A 13,434-nucleotide genomic window follows, 5' to 3' on the forward strand; every position below is an offset into this window, starting at 1 on the left:
GAAGTCTCCTCGTAATGAGCCCTGTTTAGTTAGACAAATTCATCCCTTTTCCTCTCCGAAGAAAGGATTGTAAGGAAAGAATTTAATGCCTCAAACACATGACTTTTCTTTGACCAATACACTCTCGTCCTAACTCGAAAAGGATCTGCCGAAGCTTCTTCTCCTTAAAAATCGAGAAAGACGACAAGAGGCTAGTAAACAATTATGTTACGACACTTTCTGTCCAATTGTCCAGGGACTTTCCTCAGAGCAAGTTGAGAGTCACTAACGGACTCCGATTGTGGCTCCGCGGTGTTGCACGAGGGAACTCCTCGAAGAGCTATGGTATGGAATTCTCTTATAAAGCAACGAAGGCTGAAACGACCACTTGCGAGAAAGGTATCAGTGGTACTCAACCATAAATATATTTCAAAATCCGAATTCGAATTCTTTATTTTTTAATTTTATTTTCTTATTTTCTATTATTTTTATCATTATATAATAATGATAAAAAGGTAAGTAAACAAGAACAAATAAATTATTAATTTTTATAATAAAATAAAAAATTTTCAGATAACATTTTTTTTATTTTCGAATATTAATATTCACATCAAAATTGAACTTTGTTAAAGTAAAAATTTTAATACATTAAATATTTGTTATATAGATAATAAATATTATAATTCTTGTTTAATACTATTAAGAAATTTGTACCAAAAATTCGACCAAATGTATAATTAAGTCACATATAACATATAAAATTGGCGCCATAACACACAACGTATCATATTGAATAAGAATAGAAAAAAGATATTTTTGTCTAAGCACCATTTAATTCACACATCAGTAAAATATCACTCGATTAGTACCAAAATGATTACAAAAGAAGTAAAAATGACACGTTGCGAACAGTTATTTTTACGTGATAAAATTCATTATAAAAATATTTGTTATATATTTCAAATTGATTTGAATTTTAAAATCCAATGACATTTTCTTGTCATTCTATAAAATATGAAAAATATTTTCGATTTTTATATTGAATTTCTATTATGACTGAGAATAATCGAACATGATTTTGTTATTAAAATGATTAAAAGATATACAAAATAGCTAAACAATCTCTCATTCTAAACTTTGATTATTAAAATGAACACAGGCAAACGTGAAATGATCTGTCTTTTCTTGGAATGTGAAATATGCGATCGTTCGTTGTGCTCTTTCATTATTATTATCTTATTAAAAGATTAAAATTAATAATATAGAATTTGATCTCTTCATGAGCTTTTGATTTTAATTTCTAAACACATTTTACCCGTGTATATGAAAATCGTTGAGACCGCACAAACTTTTGCTTTCTTTTCTGTTTCTTTTTCTATCGTATGTATCATTTTTTATAAATATAATAATAAATTCGTTCTTTTGGACATTGTGGTTCCTCATTGATTTATGATTAATAGGAACTTTTATATCTAAACATTCGTTGTACAATGTTCGCAACGATATTTGTCAAATAAAATATCACAAATTCACGCCGAACGTATTAATCAAAGACATTAATATCTTGATCGTATATATAAAATGAATGTTGTAAATCTTTAAATTCATAACAAATTTTCATTTATCAAGTTTTATGACAAAAGCCTCTCCCGGAGGTATAGTAAGTTCCTTGAAATATACGTCTTTATTTAATCTGTATAATGGCCCAACTACAACTTGACCACCGTAATAAAGAAAGGATAAATCCTTCATTTGTGACTTGTTACCTAGATTCGCTAAAAAGACATAAGAATTCCGTCTTGGATACCACCTTTCTATTACAATTATTTCATCATCTGCATACCTAAAAAAAAAATAATTAGTAAAAATTTTAATACAAAGTCAATAATTTTTAATTTTACAAAAAATTTTTATTTTACTAAATTTTACTCTTTTAAATATAAAAACCTCAAATGTAGAATTATAAAAAATTTTCAAAATTTCATTATAATATTTAATTTTTATAAATTTATATTACCTAATATCACAGTTCGCCAGCACCTGATTTTCTTTTAGCACCGCTTTTACATAAATTGGTGTTGTTTCTGATCTAAGAGTAATCATTTCAGCAATAGTTCCGAACAAACTTGTCTCTAATGGTTTTGTAGATTCCGGAAGCCAAGCCGTAACACCAATGGACGCAAATTTAATATCAGAATCGCCGATTCCATCCCAATACATGGGAGGCAAATTATGCACGTGAGCAAGATCTTTATGATCCTCGCATTCGCAATCCATAATACCTATCTAAATATTAATCAATTAAAATCTATAAAATATTACAAAGTAAATTTTATCATAATACACATGTATATATAATGAACCATATTCCACATGGTTATTCCTATAAAATAACATACGCTTCTAAATTCCTGGGATCCTTATGACATTTTATATATTATAGTAGAGTAGATATATTCGTGTTATATTCTATTTGTATACCTCATCACCGTAGAATATATTTGGTGTTCCCGGAAGCATCAACCCTAACAATGTAGCTGATAAAGTAGCATTCTTCACGCTAATGGTAGAAGCAATCCTTTTAGAATCCACGCTACCTATGGACCAGTGTACCCAAGAATAATCAGGTTTCTCGAACAATATACCTTTCGTGACATCCTCTATTTGTTTTTTTATCTCTTTCGTACCATTCGCGATATTTAAAGGAACATCTACGAGATCTACTTTCATTAAAATGGAATCTTTTGCCGCAACCGTTTTGGCAGCATTCAAAGCATCTATATGACAAATAAATATTCTTTCAGACCCTAGAATCGATTTCCAATACTTCAAGATGTCTGTAAAGGATTCTTCGTTGATATAATGTTCCAGTCCTTTTAAGTAGAAGCCATCGACTCCTCTTTTTAGCCAAACATTGATGGCTGTTGTAACAGGATTATCCGATATATTATTATAATTCTGATATGTGTTAGATCTCTCAAACATTTGGATATTCTGTATTGCTTGTTGCGGCATCGAGGGTATCGTTGGTATTATTTCCTGCAGAATTACGGTATCGGTAACATTTCTTCTTTCATGCACGGCTTTGTCTGTTTTATTTTGTTTTTCAAATGGCGTACTTTCGCTATATAGAGTCTTTATGAAGGGATACAACGGCAAATCTAATATCAGACTCATATTTTGACGATGAATCTCTCGCACAAGCTTAGAAAAATCATCCAATGTTCCTAATTGTTTGTTAAGATCTGTCAAATTTTCAATATTCCTGTAGTATTCGGGATAATGGGCTGCTGGGAAAATAGAATTTAGACGAATTCCACGCACGCCTAATTTCTTTAAATAATCCAAACGCATCGTTATGCCTCGAAGATCGCCTATACCATCCCCACCTTTCGAGGAATCTTGAAAAGATGCTGGAAATATTTCGTAGAAGACACTGCCTTGCCACCATTGAACTGCCGGATCACATCTGTTGAGATAAATATGAATTATTTTAAAGATATATTAATTTCTTGAATTTTATTTAGATATTCAATTCACAAAAAATCTAATAACTAAATATTGAGAATGTTTGAACATAATTATCAATATAATTTAATATTTTAAAAATAAAAATATAAATTAATACTTACTTTCTTGGCATTGTAGCAATTACACCAATAACCAATGCTGTACAACCAGCAAGAACTGACATCAGAGACCAGAAACAAGTCTTCCTAATGAGCGGCCAATTCCATTTCATGAAACGATAATCCTTCGATGGTTTTGGTACCATCAATTGAATCCCAACCAAAGGTGGTTTTCCGCCATTCTCCTGATTGTAAAACTAAACAGTTACAGTTTATGTTCATAACGATGTTAGAAAGCAGGCAAGCGATTAGTAACATAACATAAAATGGTCGGTTTCCTTCACCATGATCAAAACGCCCAATTATGCGATACCAGTCTTTTTTCTGGTTTGTAATATTGCCATTAGCATGATTGTGCATTGATATTGAAATACAACAGATACAAATCATAGTAGAACAATTATCTAGGTCATTCTAAAGAGTAGTTTCAATACTCCATTTCGTATCAACGATTTCTTTGTTTCAAATTTTCATTTCACTGAGATATAAATTTCAAAATTATTATTATTATTGTTAAGGGAAATTCGATATTGATGAATGTGTAGATGTGCAAATAATAACGGTAATATTAAATATATAAATTTTCTTGCTGCTTATGAATAATCCACCTAACATAATTTATGTTAATATATATTAGCCTATTTATACAAAAGTGTTGAAATACTATGATTTATGTTAACATATATTACCCTATTCATACGTTTGAGGGTTCTAAATTTTTAATAATACCGACAAATGTCGTAAATGGTTTTTAAATAGTTCGTTTCTATAATTCAAAGTTTCTATGATTAAATAACATTAAACATGCCAAAACTAATGCAATATCTGAATAGTTTGTTTCATAATCAAAAATGAAGTAATTAAAACATCAAGAAATTTTTAAATTCATTACACAAAAAAAGAAAATGATAAAATTTAAATCTTATTATATTCAAATTGAATGAGACTATCATTTATTAGAAGATATTAATGATGATCTCTAAATGTACAATTACGTCATTTATTTTTTATTACTGTAAAGATTTATTAAATACGAATGGACATATTGCGACAAGAATATTGCGTTAGCGACGTTTGGCAAAGAATTTCTCTTATGTGCCAAACTGATCAAAACATTTTAAATACAGAACTTATATGTTTAATTTTCAAATAATTTATTTTTATTTAATTAATAACTAAAATAAGGATAGATTCAATTAATTTTAAATATTAAAAAAGTTTTTTTTAAATTTAATTATAATATTTTTATTTTTTTTTTTTTAATATATCAAAAATAATAAAATAATTAAATATAATAAAGTATAATTTCTAAAAAATTATATAATCTAGATACTTCATACAATACATAAAATTTTTTATGATAGAAAATATCTATAATCCTATCATTAAAATCCTTATCAAAGAATTACACTGATAAGATTAAATGAAATTATTAATGAATTAGTAAAAAATATAAATAAAATTGTATAATAATTGATAACTGCAATAAAAAAGTTATATTTTACTAAATATTAAATTCTGAATTAAATGAAATCTGGAAAAAAGATAGGTAAGTAATAAAAGTAAACTTGAATAAAAAATCTAAGAGAGTAAGTTCCTCTTCTTTCATGAGTGAGCTATCATATTCAGTAAAGAAGAGTATCAATTTTCATATCACTTAAGCATATTAAAGGGCTTTATAGTATTAATTTCGCTAACCATACTAATTTATGGTATCTGTAATCCTACAACAGAAGCCAATATTTTTAAAATTATTTTATAAAATAATTCTATAAATTAATTTTTTAATTTTAACACTTATATAATGATGAAAATGAATGACAAAAGTAATATTTTATGATTATACTCATATATTATTCATTATTTTATTGAATAAATTTTAATTCTTTATTTTTTAATCATAAAAGATTGATAAAAATGATTATTCAAAAAATTTTATCAATATTAATATAAGTAATAAATTCCTTTAAAATTGTTAAAAATAAAAATAAAAGTTATGAAAAGAAATTAATAATTTCATTATTCTAATATACATGTTGTCAAAATATTATAGAATTTTTTTAAGTTTGAAATCATGAAAATCATTCTTACATATAAAATATAAATAAAATCTTTTTATTCCATTCTTTAATCCTTTTTTTATTTATATATTATTTCATATATTTATATATTATATATTATATATTATAGATAATTTAATAAATCTATTTTTAATTTGTACTATTATTATCTTCTTGATAGTGGATTAATAATTGCAATGAATGAATGAAAACATGCTTAATCACGATAACATTTCGTAATTAAAGATATATAGAATGACATATATCAAAAATAAAGGTATGAAATGCGTAGATGCAATTGAACTTGACATAATTAGAACGATGATAGAACAGGTGATCGGCCGTGATCAAAACAAAGCGTGCATTAGCAAACAAATTGCAAAAGTGAAGATAATTATCAACGAATATACAATAATATACACAACTCTTCTATTATTTGGACATTATAAAATATAATAAGCTAATAATGATATAATCTCGTCATTTTTATTTTTTATTAAATTTTTTTATTAAAAAACACGTATGTTATCCATATACAGAAACTCAGCATTTTAACGGAATAATCCATAAATATGCAAAAAGCGTAATGGTATAGCTATTTGCAACATACTCAAATAATATAATTAACTCTGCTGGCTCGATGTCGTATTTCATCACATTCATCTTTCCATGTATTGAGTGGCACGTGAGAATTTGTTAGATCCTTTTATGTAATTAAGAAATTTTCGAAAACGTCAAAATTTAGATAATATATGACTATATGTGAAATTTTTTTTTTTTTATAAATTAATGTGAATTATTAAAGTGAATATTTACATGAAAAAATTTAAATCGAGCCATAGAGGGTTAAAAAAAAACAATTTCATAAATAGTTATTTCTGATGTAATCAAAGTTATTGTTGGTGAAACAAATGCAACGAGATATGCATGAAACTAAAAATTCACTAGATGTAAGATCTTACTAATAATTGCAATACATTTATTTGCTTAATAAAAACCTGTATTTTTTTTTAAATTTACGCATTAATATTTTAAAAAGAATTTCATATAAAATTTAACAAAATCAAATTATTCATTAAAAATTATAATCATTAAAATCATCCAAAATATACTGAATAATAAAAAAAGAAATTCTTAATTAAAGTGGATAATATTCAAATAAAAAAATAAAATATAATAATCAAATAAAAAATTCTAATAAATATAAGTCTAAAAATTAATATTTTCAAGATTATAAACAATATTTTATTTTAGTTAAAGTCAGAGATTTATTAGTTTAAGTAATAAGAACAATAAATTTATTCAAAAAACAGAATTAGCTTGTCATTATTTTGCATGAAGAACTATTTTAATAAATATATCTCTAATATTTATAGTTTAAAGAATTTGCATTCATGGTTAATCTGTTTCACATAATCTCGCTATATCTGTTCCATCAGGTTCATTTAATCATTTTCCAGTATCACTACAAGAAAATTTCATTAATGAGAAAAATTTATTGAATGCTTACCAATGCTTGAGCATCAGGAGCAAGGTGTTGATAGGCTGTGTTTAACTGAGTCAGTAATTGTGCACAAACAGGTCCATTTGTGTCACTGCTGCTTCCACTGGTCGTCGATTCCACCATTGGATCCCGTGAACTTGGTTCTGCAATTAATTAACGATCAAATAAAATAATGTACGTGTTTTTCAATTGCGTGTCATTGATGTTTGGATCGCGTTTCAAAATTAAAAAGCTTCTCTCTTTGCACTTGTTTCACAATTGTTCGAGCCTATCAAGCCATCAACAATAAGCATTCATTTTACTCTGAGCACGAGACACGCTTCGAGGATCGAGACATCGTTAAGATCAATAAAATTCGTCACTCCAATTGAAGCCGGAACCCATTAAGGCATTTTATCATTTAAGTGCCGTGCATATTAACGCGACGCCATTATGTAAGAGTTGATGATGATTGAAGTACTACGCGATTCGCGCCACTTGATGAAAAGGAGTGTGAATTTGTGTTGTTTCATTGCGTGCACAGTCACAGAGTTAAATATTATTATTTTTAATTGAGAGAGGAACAGTGGTGAATTTTAGTTTGCTGATGTGCAACTCATAATTCTTATTATTACATTTCTGGCCATCAAATAAACACCATCCATCTAAAAACTTTAATATTTTAATTATATAGAATTTATATTGTATAAAAAAGAAATCATTTTTAATTATTTTAAATTATATAAACGAACATGTGCATTATTAATTTATTAATGGGTATTTATCTTTAAAAAATGCAAAAATTTATCAATAATTGTAATTAGATAGTTACTGATTCTTATGTAGTTGATAATAATGTTTTAACTTTTATCTTATAGAAATAAAAAAATAAATTAATTTAAATATCAATCATGATAAAAAATTTTTTCTTTCTAAATAGTAAAGGTAAATAATCTCTTTCGAAAAATTCAATATTTATTATATGTATATTTATTTGATATAAATTAAAAATCAATATATCTACTAATTCTTTTCAAATCAACAAAAAGGATCAATTAGATTTTGTTTTAATTAAATTAAATATATATTTAATTATATTATTTTAATTATTGAAGAAGAATTATATTATTTTAATTATTGAAATTCATAAAATTAATAAAATTTGAAACTGCATATAAAATAGGTATACATTTGTAGGAACATCTGTTCTAAATTAAACATTCTAGACCAAGAAAGATACACATATTGTGAACTTTAACCAAAATAGCTATCACTCATTATCACTTCATATATAATCATTTTTTAAATAATTTTTTAAAAGAAATACACATTAATTTCATTTTTCTATTTTATTAATATGTACTTATTTTAAATATTAAGAATAAATTTCAATTTTAAAATAAAACTTAGAAAATGAATTTTTCAATTTTATTAATTTTAATTAAAATATATTAATTTGAATGTTAAAGTTAATTCTAATTCTTTACATAAATATGAATTATTCATAAAACATGTGAATAGTATAATAATTTGTTATATAGAATTATTTTAATTTAAAGTAAACAATATATGTTAGTAATTTTTATAGAAATAAAAAATGTATATCTTTTTTAAATGCAAAATAATATAAAATTTCTTAAATCATGATATTTAAGAAATTCATCAATTTAATTTAAGTTTTCATTTATCATTATGCTAAATCCTTGAATGTAATCATTTTGATCATTCACTCTTATGGTAATTTTTATTATAGTATTTTTAGTCTTTAGACTCTGATGCTAAATACTCTTCATATTTTTCTTGTATTATTGTACACACAAAAGTTATGACTCATGAAATGATTATATATGAATTTTAATTCATGAATATGAAATATGATAGAATATAAAGAAGATATAAAGAAGATCAGTATATTTTATTATGATGAATCCTTCATAATGCTTAAAATCATTATTCAAATCTCATATATTCAATAAATAATTAAATAAAACGATGCTTAACAATTTCTTAATAAAACATAAAATTAAAAACATATTTAGAATATAGAATTATAATTTAATAAGAAAGACAAAATCTTAAAAAAACAATATGATACATATGATTAACTTAAAGTATACAACTATTGAAGAAAACCTACCATCATTCAGTGTTCTGCTTGAACTGTTCACTATGTTCATGAACTCATTAAGGCCATCTTCTTTATTAATGTTTTCAAGTGTTGGCGGTGGAATTGATTCCACGGGATTTCCTTCCAGAGAGACGAAGATCGCGCTTGATTCCAAAGCATTGTTCACTTGAGTGGTCGGCGGACTAGGAGTTAAAAGTGGACAATCCGACGCTTCTTCATCCTGGTAAATGACGTATCCAATTTGCATTATATCATTATTTTTTGAGGAAATTTTTTTTTTCTGATTTTCTTCATTTTAAAATATATGTACATATTCTTTTTTTGAAAAATAAAACAACAAAATAAATATATTTAATTTAATATATAAAGAGGAGTGATAAAAGTAATTATATTGAATATATAATCGAAAGAATAAAATAAATATGATAAATTAAATTATATATAAGTTTAATTAAATTTTAATTATTAAATTAATATTTAATAAATTATAAGATATTAAATGTCTATTTATAAATAATTTTTTTAATGTTTATGTATTTTGCGATAGTAATATTTCTTTTTAGATTGACTAGATTAATAATTGTATTAAATAAGTATTAAATAAATATGATGATGATGAAAATGATATAATAAAACAATGAATAGCTTGTTTATCTGTTATATTATCTGTTATTTATTTTGTTTAATATTATTTATAATTTATAATTCATAATTTAAAGGTAATTTTTTTTTATTTTATCATTTTATTATATTTATAATATATAATATCTGAACTTTAATTTAATTAATAAATTTAAATAATTTTAATTACCTTATAATTTATAATTTTATAATTTAATTAATCATGTTATTATTTACAAGTTGTATATGTACTTATATCTTTTAAATTGAGATTTAGATTGAGATTAGATTGAGAAACATAAGTAAATGATTCTGAGAATTATCTGAAGAAATGAGTTTATAATTTAATATTTACATAAAGAAAGGTTGAAATTATTCAAGCTGTAAAAATTACATGCATCATTTTAAAAATTAAATAACAAATTAGTAAAAATGTTTTAAATTTCATTATTCATCATCTTTATAATCTTCAATATATCTATCTTTATAATCTATAGCTATTAAAGCAGAATTTTTATTCATTTTTTCGAATTTATTTTTCATTAATAGATAAATGATACATTTGCTCATTTTTATGTAAATAAAAATTTGAATTTTATAAATCCAATTATTAAATCAAAAATATTTTATATATAACTATTTATAAATTATATTTTAACTCAATTATATTTTTTAATTCAATTTAAAATAACTAATATTATAACTCAATACTATCTGCTTATCACTTCTGTCGCTTATCTGAAATCAATGTCAATATCTAAACATATCTTTTATGAAAAAAAATAAAAAAACATAAGTTATTAAGTTATAAATTTATGTTATATATTGTAAAGTTTTAGAAAAGCATATATAATTTTAAAAAAAATTTTTAAAAAAGCATCTGAATTATCTTATCTTATCAAGATTAATGTAAATAATATATATAAATTACTTATAATTACAAAATTAAAAGAAGTTTATATTTCATGATTTATATGATGATATATTAAAAAAAATTTTGAAAGCTGTTAGGATATTAACATCACATGCTATTAAATGTATGAGAAAAGAGAAAAAAAAACAAAAGAATGAAAGACAAAAGCTACGTTATTTATATCGAACACACCTGTTGGTCTTGATTTATAATGAGTTGTCGCGAACTCGGTGAAGACGCAAGTTCAGTTGGTAAAACCACAGATAGAAGACCCTCAGGCTTCTGGATATTCATCTCTGTTGGACAAATATAGAAAAATCTAATTGCTTCATCATGTTGATTATTTTAAACACCGAAATTAGCGAATTTACATCAGACTTCATTAAATTTGTGAAAGAAAAAAAAAAAATATCAAAATACTTTAATTTCGCTCATCAGAAATTTTATTTACTTCGATTCAATACTTCACCATTCAATAATCCATAACTTTCTTTTTACATAATTTTATTCTTCATGGTTTTACCTTATTTAAATTTTTTCCTTATTGAATATTCTAAGACCGGAAAATATATAAAAAAATTGGAAACAAAAAAATAGCCACGTGGCATTATTATTTACTCGAGTTTTTGCCCGACTGCATTTAATGAGCGAAATTATGACTGAACGTTCTCTGCTGAAATACGATCTTATAGATGTATTCATGAGAATGGCGTACGAGTTGCACACAGGTTAGTATATGTCATATAATACGTTCGAACAAAACGCAATCCAAACGGTCGTCATATTTACGAACTGTAAGCCGATTGTAAGTACGACGACGACTATTGATCGAAAAATTCTATGAACTACGCGTTTGGCCAAGCTGCGATTTTCTCCCCTAATCCATTAAACGGGATCGTTGAAAAGGGCTGTCCAAATGATTCTTAGGTTTCGTCATTGTTTCGTTCCCGCGTTATCCGAATGGACAATTCGTTATTACGTCACATCTCAACGATGCGTTAGATCAGGTTAGATCACCAAGAAAAAATTTATGATTATGCTTATATTATTATATGATTGAATGTATGTATATAAACGCGATATTAAATGCACAAATTAATTACAATTGAATAATTTTATGAAACATATATATGTTATAAGAATGTAAAAACAAATATTTAGAAATTTTTGATGAATTGAAGAAATTGAGGAAAAATATGTGCGTACGTCTCAATTATCAGTTTTCTGCGCATATAAATATACTTAAATATATCTAAATAAAAGTATATATCTAAAAAATGTATGAAAAAATCTATTAAAATAAGATGCAATTGATTGTATAATATATTCAAACAATATATTAATTCAAACATTTATATTTTTGAATAAAAGGAATAAATAACAGAATTTTTGTCAATTTTGCGATAATTTAATTTAAAACGAATGTACTAATTGTAAAATAAACATTTATATAGAAGGTTTATATTTGTTTTGTAAATAATTATTACGAATTCTAATATTAATTATGAATAAATCTTAAAGAACTTCTTATAGTTACATTGTTAAATAAATAATATAATAATTAAAAAGACAAAAAGACAAAAAATGAATATGTAAATTTCAATAAAATATTATCATTTATATTTATCATTTAGAAATGATTACAGAAATGATTAAGTTTAGAAAAGAAAAAAAATTATTATCTACTATCACACATATTTTACATCAATCATGATCATATTTGTCATAATGAGATCATTTAAAATGTTTTCATTAAATTAACGATTAATTTTACATTACTTAATATTGAATAAATTATGATTTATTCGAAACAATAGCTTACCTATAATTCGGTTGGTTATCACGTGACAAAGACGACATCGGCAGAAAACCTAAAACACATAGGTATAAGAACCGTTCTCAAGAAAGCTTAACCCCTAAAAAATCACGAAACTAAAAAAGATTTTCTTTAAAACAAGTTGTATTTTAATTTATTTGTTTCGTCACTGTTCACTTTTCTATACTGTGATTTCCGTTGTGAAGAACCTACCAATAAAACAACGATAACAATAAAATCACTATCGAGAACAATGTTTGTGCTTTTGAATGTTGAAGACCATCTTGCAGTCTCCAGCCGTAAGAGAATCGCGTACCTTCGCGTATTATATTTAGCAACTCCGTTTCGTTCCGTTTTATCCCGTCGTGTCTCGCCTTTCTGATCGAGACGTTCGCGCCCTCCTCGAGTCTGCGCGCTTGCGATGTAATCCATCATATCAACTGTGACGATTAGAAGCTCAATAACCTTGATAATCCTAATTATATCGATGTTAATAACAATAATTATTATTATAAGATTATTTCAAAATATTAATTTAAAAAGCAAAATATCGCTTAAAATATTAAAAACAATTCATTTGAAATATTATCATCATAAAAAGTTAAACTATAAACTAAGCTATAAAAACCATACTATTATATATATATATATAAATTACTCCAAATTAATAATCATAATTATTATAATAATATATATATATATTATAATAATATTATAATAATTGTATTAACATTTCTTTTTATAGCCCCTTTCAGGATGTTAACATTCATTCACATGTGTTGAATGCTTAATATGATGGTAATAT

General features: G+C 24.8%; 1 protein-coding gene across 2 annotated transcripts; it reads right to left on the reverse strand.

The window, feature by feature from the left end:
- Positions 1–545: 545 nt before the first annotated feature.
- LOC409452 (maltase A2) lies at positions 546–13,076 on the reverse strand. Of its 2 annotated transcripts, none has more exons than XM_016912550.2 (9): positions 12,843–13,076; positions 12,636–12,684; positions 11,006–11,109; positions 9,289–9,499; positions 7,179–7,315; positions 3,612–3,805; positions 2,461–3,448; positions 1,997–2,265; positions 546–1,822 (listed from the first exon to the last, which is right to left on the reverse strand). In XM_016912550.2, exons 1-9 carry the CDS (start codon positions 13,062–13,064, stop codon positions 1,597–1,599), a joined length of 2,400 nt encoding a protein of 799 aa, XP_016768039.1. In that variant the 5' UTR covers positions 13,065–13,076; the 3' UTR covers positions 546–1,596. The 2 variants fall into 2 exon arrangements, with proteins under 2 accessions (XP_016768039.1, XP_006564151.1); XM_006564088.3 differs by having other exon boundaries at positions 1,597–1,822; positions 12,946–13,053.
- Between the last annotated feature and the right edge of the window lie 358 nt (positions 13,077–13,434).

This window comes from Apis mellifera, linkage group LG6 (assembly GCF_003254395.2).
Source record: "Apis mellifera strain DH4 linkage group LG6, Amel_HAv3.1, whole genome shotgun sequence".
Taxonomy (NCBI): Eukaryota; Metazoa; Arthropoda; class Insecta; order Hymenoptera; family Apidae; genus Apis; species Apis mellifera.